Source organism: Eucalyptus grandis, chromosome 5, assembly GCF_016545825.1.
Source record: "Eucalyptus grandis isolate ANBG69807.140 chromosome 5, ASM1654582v1, whole genome shotgun sequence".
Classification (NCBI taxonomy): domain Eukaryota; kingdom Viridiplantae; phylum Streptophyta; class Magnoliopsida; order Myrtales; family Myrtaceae; genus Eucalyptus; species Eucalyptus grandis.
Genome location: NC_052616.1, coordinates 60,911,732 through 60,935,580, shown reverse-complemented (window position 1 = coordinate 60,935,580; position 23,849 = coordinate 60,911,732). Strand labels below are relative to the sequence as shown.

Here is a 23,849-nt window from a genome sequence, read left to right as displayed (position 1 = left end):
ATATTCAATCATTTGTGCGGAGACTTGATGGGTCTTTTGAATCGACCTTTCCCTCCGCCATTTCCTCATCGAACAGTAAGGTGCTTGAAACACAAATAGATATGCGTGTATATGATATATGTATGATATCTACGATGCTATGCATGATGCCATGTGACTCAGATTGCGCATGAAGTCGTTCCTCGACCTTGATTTCAATCATGGAAAATATTTCTTGACTGCATATGAGTTTACAGGTCTAGGCAATTCAGTGCCATCCATTTAAACTAAAATCATAGCACCACCAGGCAGAATCTTCTTAATGACATACAGCCCTTCATAATTCCGGGTGAATTTGTCACGAGGGTCTGGTATAATCGAAAGCACTTTCCTCAGCACCAGGTCATTAACTTCAAAGTATCTAGGACGCACCCTTCAATTGAAGGCTTTTGTAACTCGCCTCTGATAACATTGGCCATAACACACAGCTTGCAATCTCTTCTCATCAATCAAGTTTAACCGCTCATGCCTCTCGTTGCATCCACTCGCCTCATCGAGCATAGATTGGGAAAGGACCCTTAGAGAAGGGACTTCAACTTCAACAGGTAAGACTGCCTCCATCCCGTACACGAGTGAAAAAGGAGTTGCCCCTGTGGAGGTGCGGATAGAAGTTCGGTATGCCATTAACGCGTAAGGGAGCCTATCGTGCCAATCACGATAATTTTCAACAGTCTTTGACAGGATTTTCTTTATGTTCTTATTTGCCGCCTCCACTACTCCATTCATCTAAGGATGGTACGGTGACGAGTTCAAATGCTTAATTCGAAACTCGCTAAGCAAACCATCCACAACTTTGTTGTTCAAATTAGTGCTATTGTTGGTAATGATCGCCTCCAGCACCCCGTAACGAGCGACAATGTCGCGACGAATGAACTTCACCACATTCTTAGCAATAACATTAACATATGAATTGGCCTCGATCCACTTGGTAAAATAGTCTATCGCCACCAGGATAAATCGATGCCCATTTGAAGCTTTGGGGTTAATGGGCCCAATCACGTCAATTCCCCACATTGAAAAGGGCCAGGGTTGAGACATTTGGTGAAGTTCATTTGGAGGGACATTTATCCTATCTCCATAAATCTGGCACTGGTGACACCGTCGTACGTGTTGAATGTAGTCGGACTCCATGGTCAGCCAATAATAACCGAGTCGCATGATCTTTCTCACCAAGAAGTGTCCATTCATATAGGGGCCACACTCCCCTTCATGTATCTTAGTCATCAAACAGTAGGCTTCTTTAGCATCGACACACCTTAGCAATGTCGAGTCGAAGGACCTTGTAGAGGACATCTCCACTGGCAAAGAATTTTGATGCTAACTTTATTAAATATTTTCTGTCTGTTGCTTCACTTCCTTCGAGGAATTCACCCTTCTGCAGATACTTCAAGATGTCGTGATACCAAGGCTGTCCGTCTGGTTCCTCTTCAATCGTCATGCAATAAGCTGGATGCCTAAAGATTTCAATTCTTAATGGTTCAATGTCCAAACCTCCAGCTACTTGTAAGATTGAAGACAAGGTAGCTAGGGCATCAGCGAACTGATTTTGAGACCTTGGCAAGTATTCAAATGCTATTTCTTGAAATTCTTCCATCAACTCCCCCAGGAACTCATGATATGGATTCAATTTAGAATCTTGTGTTCATTATTCGCCTTTAGTCTCTAAAATGATAAGGGCCGAATCACCATAAACTTGCATCTTTCGGATCTTCATGTCAATAGCAGCTTGGAGGTCGAGAATGCATGCTTCATATTCGGCAATATTATTCGTGCAAGGGAACGTCAATTTAGCGGCAACAGGGTAGTGCTGACCGTCTGGGGATATAAGAACTGCCCCGATACCCGACCCAGCTAAATTAACTGCACCATCGAAGTACATCGTCCATTTGTCGCTCGATACAAGTAAAATTTGCTCCTTTGCATCACTACCCTCATGAGATGCTCTGGACCTCTCGGAACTTTTTGCCAACATGTTTGCTATGACGCGACATTTAATGGACTTCTGCCCCAGGCATTGAACGTCAAACTCTGAAATTAAGATTTGCCACTTGACCAACTTGCCAACCAGTGCCAGCTTCTCCAGGAGGTACCTGATAGGATCATTTTTGGTCATCAATAGCATTTAGTCATGGAGTGTGTATTGCCGCAGCCTGTGCAAAACCCAAATCAAGGCCACGCAAGTTCTTTCAACTTCTGTGTAGTTCATCTCGAAAACAGTAAACTTCTTGTTCAATTAGTATATCGCGCATTCTCTCCCGTCATTTGGTCTTTTCTGTGCTAACATGGCTCCCAATGATTCGTCATGTATGGTCAAGTACAAAATTAGGGGAATTTTAGGGAGAGGGGGGGCTAAGAGTGGTGCGTGAGTGAGATAGTGTTTTATCTTCTCGAAGGCACCCTGGCACTCGATATCCCACTCAATCTTGGCATTCTTTTTCAGGAGCTTGAAAAATGGTTTTGTTGTTTCAAACAACTAACAGATGAACCTCACCACATAATTGAGCCGCCCCATCAGGCTGCGGACTTCCCTAGTGGTGGTCGGGGATCGTAAATCACAAATAGCCTTAACATTTTACGGATCAATCTCTATGCCCTTGTTAGTAACCATGAACCCTAACAGTTTCCTCGATCTCATCCCAAAAACGCATTTTGTGGGATTGAGGCATAGCTTGAACTTTCGAAGATGTTTGAATAGTTTTTGCAAGACTCCAACATGGTCCTTACCTCGTATTGACTTTGCGATCATATCATCCACGTATACCTCGATCTCCTTGTGCATCATGTCATGAAACAACTTGACCATGACTCTTTGATACATTGCCCCAGCATTCTTTAGACCGAAAGGCATTACTTTGTAGCAGAAAGTTCCCCAAGGAGTTATGAATGATGTTTTGCTCCTATCCTCCTTCTTCATACAGATTTGATTATATCTAGAAAAACCATCCATGAAGGAGAATAACTCAAATCCCACCGTGCTGTCAACCAAAACATCGATATGCGGGAGTGGAAAACGTCTTTGGGGCTTGCTCGAGTTAGGTCACGATAGTCAACACATACCCTGATTCATCCATCTTTCTTCATTACGGGCACGATATTTGCTACCCAATCCGGATAACGTGTCACTTCGATAAAATCTACTTTCAGCAGCTTCATTACTTCTTCTTCAATCTTCTTGGGCAACTCTGGTTTAGTTCTCCTGAGTCTTTGCTTCTTGGGTGGCATATCAGGATCTGTTGGCAAAGCATGCTCCACAATTTCGGGGTCCAATCCCGGCATGTCGACATATGTCCAGGCGAACACATCTTGATATACTTTCAAAAGATTAGTCATCTTTTTCGCCTCTGACTCTGAGAGACATGCCCCAATCCTTACTTCCCTGACATTCTCCGCATCACCTAAATTTATGGTGATTGTTCGCTCTTCTGTCAACGGCTTCGATCCTTCATGTCGATTCCATTCACGTTCAATCCCCTTATAATCGTCATCGTCGGTGTCATTGGAATCTGAGAGACTTTCTTCATTCACATCCAAGTCATATGCGTCCTTATTATGATTATGCATAATGTAATGCCTGAGATGCTATGAGATGAGTTAGAGCAATGTCAACAATAAAGATGATGCATGTCGTTTTTCGAAGAATTTTTGAAGTATTTTTGTAAAAGTTTCAAGAACTCATCATCATATTCTCGGATTTCCTCGTCCTTGCAAGGCAGTCAAATAAGGGAGCATGTGGAGACCTAGGCTTCAACGACCATCATAGGACTAGTTCGATGTGCCTCCACATGTCCTTAATAAAACATGTGTCTATTTTATTGAATGAGGAAAGATAAGGCCGTATTTTAACACACACCACCCTCGACCAACGGCTCAAGATCGGGGTTGACCATAGTTCACATTACAAATGACATAAACAGGAAATAAAGAAAGAAAAACTTTGAGATCCCACGCAGGAGAGAAAACATAGAATGAAAGACTAGGCTAAACGAGAACCGCCCTACTTTGGAGGGACATCCACGACTTCAGAGGACTCAGCTTCCTCGCATGCCAGGATGGTGCATATGACGTCTTCCTCGAATAGCTCGGTCACACCATAGATGTCCCCCTCTTCCTCGAATAACATCCTTGGAGGTCCTAGAAACGTTTCTTCTAACAACGGGTGACACGGGCCTTGATCGCCCTCACCCTCCTCAGTTTGGGCAATACGTTCACTTCAATCTCTATACCCACCTCGGCCTCCTCGGGCATTTCGGCCTCTCTGCCTTCCGTGGCCCCCTTAGTTGCTACAACCACCTTGCTTGCCACGACCTTCTCGCCCTTTAACATATCCTAGGCCTCTCCTCTTCGAGTTTTTATGAGCTTCAATGGGCCTTCGCACACCTTGACCGTGTGATCCAAGGCCCTCTCCATGATTATACCCACTTGCTAGCATAATCTTTCCCGCAACTATGGCCGGCTTAGACAATTCAAGAGCCTTTGTGAAGGGAGGCATATAGACCATGGATACCAGCTCGAGGGTTTGAAAGCTGGATTCCTTGGTACACTCAAGCTCCACATAGGGGATGGCTGTCTCGTGGTAGATCTTGAAGTCAGATTCTCCATGGACGGTGATAAGCCTGTTGTCCACCACAAATCGTACCTTCCGATGGAGGCCGAAGGCAACAGACCCGCCTTTGTGTGGATCCATGGCCTCCTAGCAGAAAATTAAAAGCGCTTGGTATATCTAACACCTGGAACACGGCTTGGAAAAGTACAGGGCCAATTAGCAGCTCAAGTTCAATTTGCCCTATCACATCCTTCTTTACCCCGTCAAAAGCTCGTACAGTCGACTTGCCAGTATGGATTCTCCTGAGATCAATGCCAAGATGGTGGAGAGTAGCCAACGGGCATATATTGAGCGTCGAACCGTTATCAATCAATACTCTGCAAACAAGAGTACTCTCATGCATCACCGAGATGTGTAGCGCTTTGGTATGATTAGGACCATCGGGGGGAGATCTACATCGAAACGAAATTTGGTCTTTCAGTAGAACGGCCCCAACGAACTCCTCCAATTGGACTTCATCGATTGACTCTAGCACGTGCACCTCATTAAGGACTTTCAGCAAAATGTCCCTATACTTCTCGGAAGATTTGAATAATTCCGGAGAGAGATTTGAGCCGGCAACTTCCGCAATTAATCCACCACGTTGAACTCACTGGACTTTACTACGGCCAAAAATTGCTTTGCCTCCTCCTCGCCACGGCCTTTTTTTGTACTCCCTTATCAAGTGCGTAACAGCAGCCTGATCGCGTGACAACATTTACCTCATTTGTTCCATAACCCCAAGGTACAACTTTGGGATCAAATTTGGGAGGATACTCTAGCGTTATCACTCCATCTTTCTCCTGGGGAGGCAATTCGGCGTTGCGTTTACTCCCGTGACTTCGATTGCCGACATCTCTTCGACCATAAGGTCGATCACTGTGGGTTCAGCGATTTCCATCTCGATATCACCGGTGAGCTCCTCATCGGATAGTTCAATCACCATCGAGGTTATCATAACTATCACCCCTTCCTCGTACAAAGCTGGGGTCTTCGAAATTCCAAGCATAACCTTCCTCGCCCGAGACATACCAGCAAAGTTGCAGAAAGATGAGCGGAATGACAATGGCATTGTCAGGGATACGACCCTCTCTTCCTCTTCTCCGCGTCTGATTACTCCCATGGCTACCATCCTGCGGATGCGGTTCAATTTCTCTTCTAGGGTCACATCCTCCTGACCTTCATAGTATCCTGCTAGCACTAGGGACTCATACAACTCGGAAGCATCCACCACTAGAGGCTGTTGACTCGCCCGTGTGTCCTTGGAAATTGAGTTCACTCCCCCTGCATGATTTGGTAGAGGCTTCTGTTGCACATTGGGTTGAGCCTCCCTGAAAGTAAAGATGTTCTTGTCTAGAAGCTATTGAACTTTGTATCTTAGCATGTGGCAATTATCTACATCATGCATGCTTTCTCCCATGTGGTATTCGCAGGTCTTGGTCATATTGAACCCAGCGGACCTCGGGGGGTTATCTCTAGGTACCTCTTTTGCGACCATCCTCTTTTCGAGAAGCATGGGTAATAACTTTGACAGCGGGCATGGTAGTGGGGAAAACCCCTTTCGAAAGGGCCTCTTGCCATTATCGTACGCTTGTGACGAACTACCTGGAACCATCATAGGATTGTGCGCAGGTGCTGTGGTCGGCCGAGGGAAATGTGGCTCTTGCACAAGCGCTACTTCAATTACGGCCTCCTTATCTTTTCTTGCTGGGAATTTCTTCATGCCTCCAGTTGAAATCTTTCCCTCAACTATTGTCCATTCAACTCCTTCACCTACCTCAACTAGCTATGAAAATGCCTGGCAACCCGAGAACACTAACCCTTGGAAGTATTCAAAGGGCAATGTCTTGAGGAACGGTTGCTTCATCTCTCTCTCATTCAAGGCTGGCTTCACTTGTGAGGCCATAGTCCTCCACCTTTGCGCGAAGGCCTTAAATGATTGATTCCTCTTCTTCTCGATACGAGTCAACTCTTCCCTCATGGGGGCGAGCTCGGTGTTAAACTGGTATTGCTACAAGAACTCATTGGTTAAATCGTCCCAACTAGTGAATTCTTCAATGTCCAGTGTAATGAACCACGTCAAGGCAATGCCTTCCAAGCTATCTTGGAATGTGTGTATGAGGAATGGCATGTTGTCAGCGTAGCGAGCCATTTTCCTCATATAATACCTAAGGTGGGTCCTTGGGCATCCCGTTCCGTCATGCTTTCTTGTGAACTCAGGCTCTTAGAAATTCTCAAGAAAGCTCGTCTTGGTGTATGGAGATAGCCTATCAGCTCCTTTCAACTCGTAACCTTGCAAGACACATAGTCGCTCCTCCATCTTTGCCAAACATTTTTCACTCTCTTCACTTAGGCGGGTGTTGGGTTTTCCTTCAGAGGAGGATCCAAATTGACGATAATTGGCATGATGGAAGGAGCTTCTTTAGCAATTTCTTTCCCGGGGAGATCAGCAATGTGCGTGCCTCCCGTTGACGGGGAAGCATGTCCTGATAACGTAGGAGTGGATGTTCCAGTGACAGCTACAGCGGGGGGCTCATTAAGCTTCTGGCTTATTTCAAGTATCATTGCGGTGAGTTGGGCTAGCTGGTCCTCCATCTTGGCCATGTGCACGTTGGTGTCATCGTTCTCCATTCTGACTTTTGCACGCGTGCGAATCGGGGATCTCCACTTGGCCGTATTGACGATCAATAGAAGACAATCGATCGGTTAGTACCTGAAGCAAAGGTAGATAAGCATATATAAGTACAAGTAATAATTAGGCGGTCGGCCCACAACAAAGATCTAATTGCCCCAATTTGCTCATTTCATTCAAAGCTAGGTTGCCACATAGTACAAAAAAAAATGATAGAAAACCCCCTAAACAACGAAGCTACTTCGAAGATGGAAAGACATTCTTTTAATTCCCAACATTGAGACTCGAGACAAATTCTTTAACATTGTAATGCATGTGAGTATGGTCCTACTACAAATCACACTTGACTCAATCTAACTAATGAGGACGGCTTCCGCTCCTAGCAGCTCCACTAACTCGGGTTAACTTCAAAGCACGTTCCTCGGCCTCCTCGAGCTCCCTTTTGAGGCGCTTGATCTCGGCTCTGTGGATGATCTTCAATGGCACCTCAGGAATCTTCGGGCGTAGGCTCTCTAGGATCTTGTGCTTAAGGATGTACTCCTTCGAGGCATAATAGGTCTTCTCTTGCCCCTTCAACTCTTCTTCAGGCCATATCAGCTTCCGAAGCTGGCACATATCCCACATCGACTTGACCAACACGACGGAGTCTTCGTGGTCTTGGCATCCGTCAGAGAAATCTATCCTGAGCAGGTCCTCCTAAATTGCCGGTGGAAGCTGTTGAACCTCTTGAAACTATCGAGTGACTCGTGTCGAGTAATCGGTGACTCGAGTGATTCCCAACAAAGGAATAGGTCCAATAAGCCCACACACAAACCGCGCTTTTTGAACTCGAAGCCATTTAGCATGCCATTGGAAATCCTCAGGTTTGGAGTTGGTCATGAAAACTAACCACTCAGAATAATGATAATCAGGGGCAAACATTTTCCTATCTCTAAACTTTAGGATAGGGTGGCTAGAGTCAGAAATGTCACTCACGGTCATCAAGCTATCGAACCCCTTAATGCGAGAAAAGAACCAAATTTGCAAGAGTTCAGGAGGAGCATAGAAAGCTTTGTTTTTGTTTTCTTTAAAACGAGTAAGGGAAAGAAAGGTTTCGGTTAGGACGGCATTAACAAAGCCCTTTCCCATACATACCTCACAAACTACCCATGCCACGGAAGGATTAATAACATTCCTACAATGTGGGAATAATACAAACCAGAAAAAAGCTAAGAGGAAAATCCTATTCTTTTGAAAAGATTTGGCATTTTGAAAAAGCTCATTTAAGAATGAAAACGGGCAGGTCTTGCGATTAGCTTTTAACACTTTCCTCACGTCCTCTTCTTCAATTTTAAGGAATTCAGATAAGGTCGATGCATGCTCAGTCCCTACAGGTGGGCTAACTAACTCCAACACTAAGGGCTTTCCAATGGCAATGCCGTATTCTTCCAGGGTTGGAGTGAGTTTGTGATCACCGAGTACGAATGTGTAAGTTGCAAGGCACCAAAAATGCACTAATGCTTGCACAACACCAGAATAAGTTTCTATCTCCAATAAGGGAAGTAAATGTCCAACATATGATCACACCCAATCACGGCCAGTTGGATCTAATCTATCCCACCAGGCGCGAAGCTCAGCTTTCAGGACGGAGATGATGTGAAGGTCGGATACCCCCATCATATGATCAACCTAATTTGTCGTGGACCGGCCATAATGAAAGCAAATAAGTAAATTGCGATGAAAAAAATTCTAGAAAAACTTACCCTACTCATTGAGCAGTGATGTAAAGGTCATAGACATGCGCATGGACAGTGGTTCAATTTCTACTCTAGATGGCCAAAAATGAAGCCGTGGGATCACATGACTGAACCAACAAGCTCGTGGTTAGGTCGTGTTACCCATGATTCCGGCTTCGTCAAAGGACCGACCCATGTTGCATGCTCGCGGACCAGGGTGGGGACCTCTAACATCAAGAAAGAAATTTTGGGGTTGAGATGGGCGACTCATACTACATGCTTGTAGTCGGAGTGGTATTTATCTCAACACCATCCTAAGTGATCCTATGCGGCCCAGGTCCGGCGGCAGGTTGTGTGTGCTAAAGTGTAGTGCAATGCAAAGGATGCAGGCATGACAATTCATAAGTAATCAACACTTCATACATGAAAAATAACCATACATTCCTTCACCTCCCTACAAGACAAATGTGAGCAAACACTTCCCCTTATACCTCTCATTCTACAAAAACATTTAACACTTTTAATGTTAGGGACGTACCTAAAATCCTTGCTACCAAACAAAAATATTTATGAACAAGATTAATATTGGTCTAAGTCCTCTAAGGTTTAAAACCAGTCCCCAGTAGAGTCGTCAAGCTGTCGCGACCTACCCTCGGGGGGAGGGAGCAGGTTTAGGGGTATTGCCTAAAGGACAGGCCTAAAGCCCATGGTCAGGCCCGGGCTCTCTCAAGCCCATACCCCGCGTGACATTGGGTTGTTCTTAAGGGATTTTGCACAAAAGGAGTCGCCACTAGCCTATTGGGGTCAACTAGAAGCCAACTGAGGCATGGAAGCGTGCCTCACTTCCTACACAACCTGGAGAATCTAGGGTCAGGGAGTTGATTACACTAATTAGCCAATTAGTGCCATTTTAGTACATAATCTTGTTCATTTTAACAAAATGATTTTTGTCAAGCAGTTTAGATTGATTTTATGCTTATCCACTAACATGTGAGGTGATCATGCGGGTGCGCAATCATTAAAGTAACAATCATAGCCATCAAGATCCTAATTGCAATAAAATTAAATACATGCAATTAAACATAATTAGATATGCAAATTAAACATGCAACATAATTAATATACGAGCAAATAAAGGTCTAATTACACTAAAAATGCAAAACATAGCAATTCCTAACCAAACCCCATCATTTTTTAATTTCTTTTTTAATTTTTTAAAAAAATTTCGAAATTGTTTTCTTTTTCTTTTAATGATTTTTTGGGACCGGGCTGGGTCGGGTCTGACTCGATCCGGGCTCAGCCCGAGCAAGATGGGTCGAGTCCGCCCGACCAGGCCTGCTTGAGGGCAAATTGGACTTGGGCCCAATCCGAAGGGCCCAAGTCTTTTTTTTTTAAAAAAAAAATTCACTCGCAGGCCCACGGTCCAGGTTGATTCCGGACAGTGGGCTTGCAGGCCTAGAGAGACCGAGCGGGCCAGGTCGCAGACCTGGCCAAGCTCGGCCCGCGCTCCCCTGGTCAGCGACTGCTCAGTCGTGACCGCTCAGCGAGCTGCAACGGCATGGAAGACAGGGGCGAAGGGGCCGACGATCCAATTGGGGTCGCGACGGTGCCGCCTCATTTCGGAGGGACACGATTTGGCTTTCCAGCAGACGACGGCAGCATTCCGGTGACTAAGAGACTAGCTGGACTCTACACAGAGGAACGGGGGAGGGAGAGCCCGCTTGGGCATTACGGCGAACAGGTGATGTGCATAACGAACCGAGCGGCTTCCAACCTAATGGAGCTTTGAGGCGGCGGCGATGATGACCAGCAAATAAACAGCAATAAACGAGGACCTAAGAGAGGACCTACGGAGGCCGGAGCTCGCTCGAAAAGGACAGAACGAACTCTAGCTAGCTCGAGCTCAAAAAATACACACCAGGTGTTCGATGAAATGCCAACCTGAGTTCCGACGGGGATGGTAGCTTGGAGACACATTTGCAGCGGTGGCGGCAGCGACGTCGACCCAAAGATGCGTCAACGGCGGTTGCAGCGATCGGGAGATGCGTCGACGGCAGTGGCCTCGATGAGTTCCCCCTCCGCTTTCTGTTTCTCTCGCTCTCGCCCCCTATTTTCATCTCCCTTTGCTCCATTTTTTTCCCGTTCCCTCTCTCTATTTTCGTCTCCTGTTTTTCTTTTTCTCTACAGATCCCTTTCTGCTTCTCTTTCTTTTCTTTCCATTCGGCTCGCGCGTGCCCTCGTCCGACCAATCCGCCGACTCGCCAGCCGACTCTCCCTACGGATTGTGCTCCCTCCTATAGCCACTCCAGATCCTCTTGTCGGCTTTGCTTTTCACCTTTGCCGATCTATGTAGCACCAACACGGACACACAACACGTGACACGACACGCTGACACGTCATTTCTTAAAAATAGAGAATTTTGACACATTCCGACACATTATATATTAAATATTTTTATATATAAATACATAAATAATAATAATAATAGCCTAGAATTAATTTACACGAAAATATTAAATAATATCATTCATTATTTTAATTTGTTACAATAATACATAAAACTTAGAGGGAAAAAATATTGTTTAAAGAAAAATGCTGAAATGATATTTTTAAATTTATTTATTTATCATATATAGCATTTTTTATTACTTCTTTCATAGTAAAAGACTTTTAAAAAAACAGAAACCATTATAAAAAAAACAAAACTGAAAAAAAAAATGACCCCGTGCGTGTATATTTATAGTAAATTTATTACTTCTTTGGTGTATATTTATATTTTGACCCCTCAAGTATAGAAATTTTTAAAATTGACTCCGTGCGTGTCAGAATCACGTGTCGGAATTCTGGACTCGCGTGTCGGAGCGTGTCGGAGAGAGTTGACCACGTGTCGGATTTTTCGACACTCGTTGACCGCGTGTCGGAGTGTGTTAGGACGTGTCGGAGCATGCCGGACACGTGTCAGAGTGTCGGACATGATATGAAAGCTTCCGGAGAGTGTCCGTGCTACATAGTTGTCGATTCCCCATGCGGAAGACGGCTGCTTTCTGCTTCGCTGATTCCCTGTGCAAAAGACGGTCGAGGGAGAAGACAACGAGGCGGGCCGGGCCGAAGGGAGGAAGAAGGCTGGGCCACGCGAGGGGAAAAAAAAATAAAAAGGAAAGGAGAGGTTTGGGCCCAAGCCCATGCGGGGGAAAATAAGGTGAAAAGGGCTGGGTCGGGCCAAGGCCGGATCCGACCCGACCCGGACTCGCACGACTTTTTTTTTTTAAAGGAAAATTAATAATTAAAATTTTTGATTTTGATTTTTGAATTGATTTTGATTTTTTTATATATACTTTTTGAAAAATAAAAATTAGGTGTCAACAATATTTTAAAAGGATTTGTATCTAGTCCATTGAAGGTGTGAATAACTTCTTACACATTAACCGTTTAATGAGTGCCTTCGTACTAAGAAATAGTTGAGTAACCGAATTTATCTTCCTATCATCCATTCAATGATTAATGTATCAAAGAGATTAAACACGACACCGAATGTAATGATTATTGATTTTAAAAAGTAGGTAGTTTCGTAGGAGGGAAAAATCAAGATACGCATGATGCATGTCTATTGAGTTCACAAAATTAGATAGATATAAAGAAAAAAATAAATAACAATTGAAGACATTAAATTTTGACTTCTAGGAAAAAATAAATAAAGTATCAAAACTTTAACAATTAAAATGGAAAATAAAGGAAAAAGGGGCCCAGTATCGGTTAGTATTTTGCCATGCGTCAACTCCTTATAATTTTTCCGACCAAAAAGAAAAAAACTGCCCGTAAGTTTACCATTGAGCACCACATCACATTTAAAATGTACGGCATCTGCTTTTGGTTCTCAGATGGTAATGTCTTAAAGCCCAGACCGATATAATTGTGAAGGCAATGGAACTATCGTTTTTTTTACTTCATCTTGCTGGTCGACAGCCCCTAAAAAATAACTTAATAAATCCCAACTTGCATCCTGCCGTGGAACCAACTATTATTGCAAAAATAGATGAATGCAACCATGTTAAGATTTGCCAAAATCCCATCTATCAATTGCAAGACCAAGAGAGAAGAAAGAACACTCAGACGTGCCAAAAGCCTGCCAAAATTTCCTTCGGAGGTTTGATGTTGTCTTTCCGTTTCAGCTCGTGTTTTTATTGATTGTAATGTGCATATCCATGGATTCGGATATGAATCTCATCTTCAGCCTCAATATCTGAATTCGGGCATCTATTATAATAAAAGGTTTGGCAAGCCACTAGGCATCAAACACGTGTCCATACCACGTCTGATCAGAGTATTCCTACACAACAAGAACGACTAAGAAAGGGCACAACTCGGGTGCTGAGTTTATATGGGTTAAACAGCCGGAAGTATATTGACAAGACCTCCACTTAAAGTTGTCCTATTAGAGGGATTAATAGAGAAATCGCTGTGAGGACTCAAGAGCCCATTGGTATAGTTAGTTTGACCATTACATGCCAAGGTACATCACAATTTTCTCGACGTATTGCAATTTGTTGGGATCAATTGACAATTGCCATAGTTCGGTCGCTAAACGTTAACACCAATCTGACAAGCAGAATAGAAAGACTTTTAAACAGGTATTTGGACACTGAGATATCGGTTTGAAACTCTCGACTCCTAAGAAAACTTCTTATATACCATATTTCTCCATCCTAACTTAAACATCGGAGGGCAATCCGGGCTATAAGCCTGGACATCCTAACCTGTGTTTGCGGTGGCAGGTACAATCGGAGGTGGAAGCTTAATGGAATCTTGAAAACCAAGTTGTGCACTATGTAACACCAACACGGACACGCGACACGCGACACGACACGACACGATACGCCGACGTCATTTCTTAAAAATAGAGAATTTCGACGCATTCCGACACGTTATATATTAAATATTTTTATATATAAATACATAAATAAATAATAATAAAAATAGCCTAGAATTAATTTACACGAAAAATATTAAATAATATCATTCATTATTTTAATTTGTTACAATAATACATAAAACTTAGAGGAAAAAAACATTGTTTAAAGAAAATGCTGAAATGATATTTTTAAATTTATTTATTTATAATATATAGCATTTTTTATTACTTCTTTCATAGTAAAAGACTTTTAAAAAACTCAAACAATTATAAAAAAAAAAAAAAAACAAAACTGAAAAAAAAAAAATTGACCCCGTGCGTGTATATTTATAGCAAATTTATTACTTCTTTCGTGTATATTTATATTTTGACCCCTCAAGTATTAGAAATTTTTAAAATTGACCCCATGCATGTCGGAATTCTGGACTCGTGTATCGGAGCGTGTCGGAGAGAGTTGACCACGTGTCGGATTTTTCGACACTCGTTGACCGCGTGTCGGAGCGTGTCGAACAAATGTCGGAGTGTCGGACACGACACGAAAGCTTTCGGAGAGTGTCCATGCTACATAGGTTGTGCATCGACACCTATTATGAATTTCTGTCCCATTAATTTGTTAGTTGTGATTCCTGTCGTTGGTTTGCCCTAATTTACACGCCCTTTAATTTCCATTTCAACTGAAAATTTTCTTGGATTTAATCCCGTGGTTGTGAATTCAAACCAGAGTGAGATCCAATTTTGCTGCCCCAACCATCTGAATTCAGATCAGCGTAGCTACATCACAAGAATAGCTATTTCCTGGGTACCAAGCGCGTTGTAAATATCTTTCGTGTTGCAAATTGTCTGGCAGTGAAAACAAATCCAAGAGAACTTTCACATTCTCTTTTAAGCGAAAAAGGAAATAACTCTCGCGAGTGCCGTAATGCACGGTTTAGAAGTACTACAGCCCCGTTTTGGTTGGACTTTCCCAAGGGGCTTTGGGCCCCGAAAGCCCCTTGGGGGAAATTTTTTGTGTTTGGCAAAACTTTTGAATGCTCCTTGGTGGAATGTGGACATTCCACATGCTGAAAGCCCAATGCTGGGTAGGGCTGCTTTAAGCTTTGGCATTTCCAAAATGCCTGAGAGTCACTGTTCATTCTTCTTCCCCACCATCTTCTTCCCCGTTCGATTCTTCTTCCCCCGCCTGAGAGTCGGCCGAGTTTCGCGGTTGATGGTGCTCAGCCGCAAGTGGGCTGCCGGGATGCCTCGCCTGAGGTCGCGCAACCTCAAGCGAGGTGGCCTGAGGTCGGGTGACCTCAGGCATCGCTTAGGTCGAGCGACCCGGCACCGCTACTCGAGGTCACGCGGCCTCGGGCGGCGTCACTGGGTCGCTCGACCTCAGGCGACGCCGCCGAGGTCGAGCGACCCAAGCGACGCCTTGGGTCGCGCATCTCGTGGCATCGCCTGAGATCGGCGCCACCTGCAGTGTCGCCGAGGCGACCTCAGGCGAGCTGCTCCCCACCACTGCCACTACCTCCCCGCCACCACCACCGCCACCGCCACCAGCCGCACCCCCACGATCACCCAGCTGCATCTCCTCCTCCCTTTTCTTTTTTTTTCATTTTTCTTTTTACTTTGAAATAGCTTTGCAAAACATACACAAAAAATTGGTTTCCAAACACACTTCCCTTCCCAAAATGCTCATTCTCTCAAGGATACTTGGGGAAATGCAAAGCCATTTCCTCAAAGTTGAATCAAACGGGCCTACATTATGTGGATTTCACTTTACCAGAAACTGCCCAAATTACATGCGACTTTTCCGCTCTTGGATTTGGATATATTGAAACACAAGAATGACTAGTTTTTCCACTCTTCTCAATAGCATGGTGAGAAATTAAAAGAAAACGAACATTCGTGATACTCTAGGGGAAAAGCAGAACACATCATATGACATAATGCTCATACTCAAGGGGATGTCCTCAAACGTTTTCGTACTCTCCTCAGGGCTTGTTTTACTTCATCTGACCTTGCAGCCTTACATTCACTCACGAGCAGCTGCTCCAAGGATGTCAACTCCTCGAGGCCTTCGATATAGCGGATCTTCTGGCACTTGTGGATTTCCAGGACTTTCAACATGGTGAGGCCAGATACATTGGGCGACTTGAGGGACTTGCAGTGCTTGAGAGACAATCTCTTCAATGATCTCAATTCGGAGAGGCCGTTGAGATGTTCTATCTCACAATCCGACACCACCAGGATCTCTAGGCTTTTTAACTCTCCAAGCCCTGAAATTTCTTTGACAGCCGTGCTTGAGAGCTCTAGCTCCAACAAGTGACTCAAATTCTGAAATGTTGGCAAACTCGTCAGCGATGAACAAGCTCGAATTGACAAGACGGACAATGATGAGGGAAGTCCCGATATTCTTTGAAGATTTGCGCCCCCCAGGAAGACTTTCTTGAGCTGAGGAACGCATGCAGAGCTGTACTCAAATCTCAGATTGAGGATTTGGTAATGAGAAAACTCTAAACTCCTGAGCTTTGGAAATGTTACGGCCCAAAGAGACTTGTGCTCGGTCGAAATGAATGTGGGGTTACGAGGAACTATTAGCCCCTTGGGGTTCTCATCGCCGAAGCTCAACTCCTCCAATTCAACTAAATTCTGGATATTTGGGATTATGCTCATCTTCTTTGAGTTTATTCGCAGACAAGTCAAACTCGGGGGAAGCATCGGCAAAGTTTCAATGTTGTTGCAAGGAAGTAAATCAAGGGTCTGGAGATGGTTTAGAACCCCGATTGACTGTGGTAGTACAGAAACACCACTATGTCCTAGGATCAATATTTTCAAGAATTGTAGATTGTAAATGTCATCAGGAATGCTTCCCTCCAAACTCGTACAATGGGAAGCATGGATCTCTTCAAGCTTCCTTAGCTCACCAATGGCCCTAGGAAACTCTCTCACAAGACAACGATCCATCTTAAGAACTCTCAGTTGCTGCAGGTTTCTAATGGATTCGGGCAGTTCCGAAATAGGCATCCCTGATACATCCAACTCCAGCAACGAGCATCCTAATTTGCCGATAGATTCTGGAAGTGCCTGTATCCGCCGGCAGTCCCTCAACAACAACCGTTTAAGTTTCACCAAACTTCCAATCGAATTGGGGAGTTTGGGGATATTCACATTTTCCAGCAAGAGCATCGAAAGAGCTTCTATATTGCAAATGGATTTGGGCAGCCTAGTTAGTGAGCAGCAATTGGAGGCACTAAGAGTTTCAAGTTTCTTCATACGACGTATTGATGAAGGGATTACTTGTACAGAAGTCCCATCTAGGAGAAGCTCTTTCAGTGCTTCCATGTTACCCATTTCCGGTGGCAACTCACAAAAATTTCTGCAGGATTTCAAATTCAAGGAAACCAAGCATCTTAGAACACAAATTGAAGGGTCTATACTGAGCAATTCAAGACAGCTTTCGAGAATCAACATCTCCAACTGTGGGTAACCGGAGAAGTCGGGAGTTTCCATCATTTCATGACACCCCGTGAGGTTCAAAACTTTCAATTGTGGCATCTGCAATCCAAAAGAGAATATATTTCAGACAAAGTTAATTCCAAGTCATGAGTCAAATAAAATGAAATATGTTCCGTGTCACCTTGATTTGACTCCAGCCCTTCCATTTGTGAGTGACCTTGCTCCGTGATAAATCAAGAATCATCAACTTCTTCAGATGCAAGTTCTTGGCTTTAAAGGTCTCGGGGCACCCTCGCCAGTCGAGCCACTTTAAACCGGAGAGTAGATTAGTGAAATCTCCCCGAATATTTGCATTGTCCAATTTTAGGAACCTCAGCTGAGACAGTCTTTGAAATTCTTCCCGTGTGAAAAACTTGTCTGAACTATTGTCAACCTTGAGACAGAGGGCTTGAACCCTCTCTGTTCCCTGCAGATCGAAGAAAAGATCAGTGAATTCTAGTGGTTAAAATCAGGAAGTATGGCATACATAGTATTCCAAAATAAGATATTTTACTATTTTGCTCTCTAAGGTAAGGAGGGACTCCTCGTGATTCCACAGCCTGCTGCGCTTTCCAGGGTTCGTGGGGTCTTCCTCGCCGACAATTACTCGACCAAGGTCTCTTAATGGATCATTCACCAAGAGCTCGTTATTCTCTCCAATTTTCACCAGGGACGCGAGAAGGAGACTTTCGATACCACTACGAGGATAAAAACCAGAGTCCTCCCACATGTATAAGGGCATTCTCCTGTCCTTTCCCTCAAGAAAACAAGCAATATCTAGAAATATATTTCTTGCCCCCTCATCTAGAGCTTCATAGCTAGTTATGAACGCTGAATAAGCTATATCCAAATATATATTTCTTGCACCGAATTTCTGTAACGTCTCAATCCATATGTTTTTGTTTTTTCTGTACAGAAATGAACCTATAACCTCAATTGCTACAGGAAGGCCTCCAGCTGTGGAAATAATTTCCTTGGACAGTTTAGGGTAGTCCTCATGGGGAAAACTTCCCCCAAAAGCATGTCGATAGAAAAGATGAAGGGATTGATCTGCGGCCATAGGCTTAACTTCATAAGCCGCAACCACTTCAGGGATCTTAAGAAGATCGGTGTTTCTGGTCGTCACGATTATCCTGCTTCTTGACCCAAACCAGCTTAGCTTTCCAGCTAATGCTTTGAGATGATGCTGCTCATTGACATCATCGAGCACAATGAGAACTCTCATGTTGCGAAACTCATTTCTGATATAGTAAATACCTTCTTGGAACGAACCAAAGCTTATGTGTTCTCGTTTTAGCAGGTTAGAAACCAGTTGGCTTTGCAGATGCTCGAGGGACTCGGTTCTCGATATTTCTTGGATGTTTCCCAGGTAGCAGCAGCCTTCAAACAGAGGATATAGTTGGTTGTAAACAAACTTTGCAAGAGTTGTTTTCCCGATCCCCTTGATGCCATATATTCCGACCATTCGGGCCTCACTGCCATGTACATCAAGCGCTTGTCCGTTGCGATAGTCAACATAAAGACTTCTCATTATCTCGAGGACTTGATTTTCTATTCCGACTGGCATGGAAGCACCGATTAGTTCAGCTTCCTTCAGCTGCCGAGTGACATACAAGATGAGCTCGTACAGAAGCCTGCCATTCCAAACAATCAAAATGAGTAAATGAGCACAACGTATGATCATGAGAAACTAAAGAACGAAATATCAAGGAAGGCAGAAGAATGAAGCAGAATACTCGAGTTATACCCAATTAATGGTCCACGAGGACAAGGCAACTTGAGAAAAGTCATGAACGTCTACGACGAACAAAATCAACAAAATACGGAATTGACTCTATATAAATTTGTGGAATTAGTGTATGCTCCACATGAGTTCTTAATCATTATTTGGGTCATCGATTATTATGTCGGACCCGGTAACCATACAAGGTTTTTCCTGCCTCTAAAGACTTAAGAGTAGTCATCCAAACGGCTTATTCTCTTCGATAAATTACTAATTCCTCTACGAACTCAGGATTCACATGTGCAAAGTGCTCGCCATCTCCTCTCCCAAGAAAAAAAGAAGTTATCGAAGTCCACTCCCACCGCCGATGTGTGGCTTGGTAGAAAAAGTGTGAAATGCTACTAAATCAAAAATCAAATTAAGGCCACCGTTTTGTGCTTTCTTCTGGAGCCATTTCAAAATATGGAAAGTAACCGGCTGTTCCTAAAGTCTCAAATTCCTCCATTATTCGCCAAGATAATGTCCAACGAGTTGATACTTCAACATCAATCACTTCGCACTGGAATATACATGGAGGTACAAGCAAATGAAAGTAGAGCACAATTACCAGTCGCTCACGCCGTCAAGGCGATATCCCTTCAATTGTCCTATACGATGGAGGGCGGACTTCAATGAGTCAAGAAGCATGCCATCGCTTCTTCGATTTTTGTGAACCGCGAAGGAGGGGTTAACGCGATAGAAAATGGGAATGACGACATGGTTCATGGTGTCCCTGCAATCCAACATCCGGTCCAGCACCATGAGGGAGTTCTGGCTGGAAGCGTACTCGGGCGAGATGATGGGTATCGATATCTTCGACAGTTCAATCATTTTGGACAGCACGGGGTCACTTCCCGAGCCTAAAAACACGCTTATCCCCGCCTTCGTCAAGCCGGTGAAAAGGGGAGAAACGAGCGAGCTCGCATCCTCTCCAAAGCTCAAGACCACTTCGTATTGCGGCAGTACAGAGGATGCGTATGATGATGATGATGATGATGATGATGAATAGGGGACGTCCATTATCAAGAATTGATGGGAAATTGCCTGCAAAGCTCTCTGCGCGCCTCTTTGGCCCCTTTAACTCGAGTCCGGAGGGAAGTTGGATCGACACTTACAGTACCAGAACGATATAATTATATGTGACAACCTATAATCAAGTAATAAAAATGACTTCACTCACTTTATTCTTCATTCCGACATGATCATCCTACTCGCGCTCTCTCTCTCTCTCCCTCCCTCTCCCCCCACACCCCACGTCAGAACTCTCTTAATCAATTCTCAACAGTGTTGATATGGTGAGACAGCCATGGAGGTATTGTGCCAGGGAGAGGATTTCCGTCCCACCGATGCGTGTGTACCTAATTTATTTGGAATTTGAGTATGGAAACACGGTCGATTTCAACGAAAAAGTTGTGTTGAAGGGTGGTTAGGAATGGCCGTTGAGAAGCAATAACCCCATTCAGACTTCATCAAAGATGAGTAAATTACAGGATCTGCACCTACCATAATGAACTGAACACTTGGAAAATCGTATCGTCCATTTTCTGATGACACACGGACATCATTTTAACATTCTTCTTCTTCCAAATATATGACATTTAAAATATATATATATATATATATAATACATATTTTATTGGGTAACGTATCTTTTAATAGCACGTAGCTGTCCAAAAAGATGATGTCCATTTTCTATCTTCACCCAACATTTTAAGTAAGGACAAGAGCTACCGAAAATCTCAAATTCTGCCCTAAACTTTTTTCTATGACTCTAGAAATCCCAAATTTGTACATATATAACATATTTACCATCTTGTCAAGGTTCCGTCAATAAAGCATCGTTAAAAATCTACCTTAATGGACTCCAGAAAGTAAACGGTATTGATATGATGCTCCCATGGCTTAAGTGAAATAAAGACGACATTTTGACTACAAAAAAATCATCTAACGAAACATTGATGAAGGGTAAATGTATCACATAAGTATAAATTTGAGATTTCTTATATATAAGAAAATTTTATGGTAAATATATCATTGTTTTGGAATACATGTGATGCAGTTCGATAAAGCTTGAATTTTTTGTTTTTTTTCCTTTCAATAACCCTTGTTTGCTAGAACCAAAACTTTCCAGCACAGAAAGAAAATATTATTAAGTTGACCCAAAGTCACCTAATCACGAAACAGAATTAAGAACTGCTACAACGATTTAGATGAAAAAGAATGAAAAAGAAAAAAATCTTTAGAGGAAAATTACTTTTAAAAATCATAAACCTATTGTAATTATGTTAATTCACTCATAAGCCTAATTCAGTCCATCTAACCAATTTAGTTTAGTGGTACTAAGTGGATAATTTTTAATAATATTTTAATTTTTTATTTATTTTTCACTTTTCCTTTTCTTTTTTTTCTCCTACCTTCATCTTTTTCCTCTAGTTGGTCATTGAGGCGGCAAGATTGGCCCTGGCGAAGCTCGCCCCCACCAGCCAACCTCACCATCACTAGGGAGGTCAACCTCGCCCTTGCCTTTGACCAATTGCTAATCGAAGAAGATGAAGGAAAAAAAAAAAGAAAAAGGAAAAGGAAAAACAAAAGAAAAATATAAGTTCAAAAATATTAGTAAAATTTATCCACATTAGCGTTGGTTATACCACGTCAATATCAACAAGCCAAAATTGGCTAAATGGACTAAATTGATACAAATGTAAAGAGTTTAGTACTAAATTGAGAAAAATGTTTAGAACTAAATTAACACAATTGCAATAGGCTTAGAATTCTTTTAGTAATTTTCCCGAATCTTTTTTTTTTCTTTTGTCAGATCCCAAATCTTGAGTTGTAGTACCTAATTCCTTTCTTGAGTGGCCTTCACCAATTAAAGTCGAGCTTTCCTCGCATAACCAACAATAATGAAGAAATTAACTTAAGCTTACGTTTTGGAACAAAAAAAACAAAACAAAAGATTAAGCATACTTTCATTTGACTTTCAATATAAAATTTTTCTGTGATAAAAGTTTCCAGTCAAACTTTGAGACAGATCTGTCAATGATGCGATGCGGGAATATGAAATTTGACTTTCATATGTTTTTTGATAGATTTAAGATCATCTTTATTTAAACGTTAGTTAGATTTATCAACTTTCGATAGTTTTCTTAGAGATTTGATTAATTGAAAACTAGACAATATTTTAAAAGGTTTCAGTTTTTATTAATATCTTTTTTGGTCTGGCAAGTGACTTCTTGGACTTTAGAGCTCCTCGACCCACCTGGGGAAACTCCATAAGACCACAATATTTTTTTTTTTATTGTCTTTTATTGAGGATCCATAGGATTTTTCGTATCATTTTATTTTTTAAAAATTTTATCCTTCAAATTAATAGAAAATTAAAAGCTTTTCTCTATTGCGCTTCATGAGCATTTTCGCAATTCGTGTTTATCCAAATCTACTCTGCCACTTTGATATAAAAACGGGAAGATCTTGGGAACATAATGTCTGATAATAACTGTTGGAAAATAAAGAAAGAGAAAGAGAAGAAGAAGACTCGTATTGGGGAAAGATACGTAACACTGTTTGTTGTAACCAGAAAATTTATTAAGAAAGTGACAACAAAATAAACAATAATTGAAAGTGAGGTACAGTTAACCGAATATTCTTAAGACAATTAATTCCTACCAACAGTGCTAAGCAGTTTCACGAATTTCGCCTCCCAAGATATAACACCTCGAACCTATTAGTATCAACGCTATATGAACAAGACTCTGTTGAACACTTCTTAAAACCAGCACACTTAGAAAAAACTTAAAGAGAGGAAATGTTGGTAATTTTTGCTTCTTATCAGAATGAAGATTTTGAAATCTATATATAGAGTTTTTGAATTTATGGTACATGGACCATGAAATAAATAGGTACACGAATCTAGTAGATATATGAATTAAATAGATACAAAGTTCTAGGAGATACATGAATGAAGAATTAAGTAGATAAATGAATCCAAAAAATACATGAACTCGAGAAATACACGAATTAATGAGATATGTGAACGGAAATAACGTATCTCATTTTACATACATTCGTTGATCCATTAACCCACCATAATTACAATAATTCCCCATATTAATGGATCAATAAAACATTTTGAATTGAGGAATTCTATATGTGCCTGTGAAAATATATTGCATTAAGATAGGTAGCATTTGCTTTCAACCTTCTTTAGTGAAAGCCTATTGGACATACTTAACTAGTTAGTGGACTAAGCCTTAAATCACTAGTTATTGATGTAAGCTCAGACAATAGACCTCACACAAAATATCTCTGAAGAAATATTGGTTCTTCATTGCATTCATTATTTCGGCCATGAACCTCTTAGGATTCATGCGTGCTTTAGAAATTCTAGCCTTTAAATATCTTCATAAAGTCAGCCAACTCCACGTATATAGGTGCATTTCTATCAAATGTATCCTACCATACATCACTAAGATGTTGAAATCCAGTTGACATCACAATAATCTTTCAAAACAGCTGGATATTTGTCATATTATAAAACATAGTCTTAAGTTCTTTGCAAATAGTCCAACACTCTCAAAAATGCATTCCGATGCTCATGATAAGGATTATTGGTATAGCTGCTCAATTTCCTTACTGAGTGCGCAATATCCAGTCTAGTGCAATTTATGATGTACACGATGCTGCCAATCATTTGAGAATACTCTAGCTGCCTGATACTATTTCTAGTATTC

At 42.3% G+C, this 23,849-nt stretch overlaps 2 protein-coding genes across 2 annotated transcripts; both read right to left on the bottom strand.

Moving 5' to 3' along the window:
- Window positions 1–414: 414 nt before the first annotated feature.
- Window positions 415–1,633, bottom strand: LOC120294094. Its single transcript, XM_039314016.1, has 2 exons — window positions 1,295–1,633; window positions 415–765 (listed from the first exon to the last, which is right to left on the bottom strand). Exons 1-2 carry the CDS (start codon window positions 1,631–1,633, stop codon window positions 415–417), a joined length of 690 nt encoding a protein of 229 aa, XP_039169950.1.
- A 14,046-nt stretch (window positions 1,634–15,679) lies between these two features.
- Window positions 15,680–20,139, bottom strand: LOC104441092 (disease resistance protein RPV1). The gene is made up of 4 exons (XM_010054093.3): window positions 19,688–20,139; window positions 17,872–18,991; window positions 17,500–17,784; window positions 15,680–17,417 (listed from the first exon to the last, which is right to left on the bottom strand). Exons 1-4 carry the CDS (start codon window positions 20,137–20,139, stop codon window positions 15,819–15,821), a joined length of 3,456 nt encoding a protein of 1,151 aa, XP_010052395.2. The 3' UTR covers window positions 15,680–15,818.
- Window positions 20,140–23,849: the final 3,710 nt, after the last annotated feature.

Coding starts and splice junctions, on each gene's coding strand:
- LOC104441092 (XM_010054093.3), bottom strand. CDS start 20,139: ATGGACGTCCCCTATTCATCATCATCATCATCATCATCATCATACGCA. Junction 18,992..19,687: donor CTTGACGGCGTGAGCGACTG/GTAATTGTGCTC, acceptor TTGGAATGGCAG/GCTTCTGTACGAGCTCATCT. Junction 17,785..17,871: donor TTACCTTAGAGAGCAAAATA/GTAAAATATCTT, acceptor TTCGATCTGCAG/GGAACAGAGAGGGTTCAAGC.
- LOC120294094 (XM_039314016.1), bottom strand. CDS start 1,633: ATGGAAGAATTTCAAGAAATAGCATTTGAATACTTGCCAAGGTCTCAA. Junction 766..1,294: donor TTCGACTCGACATTGCTAAG/GTGTGTCGATGC, acceptor TACCATCCTTAG/ATGAATGGAGTAGTGGAGGC.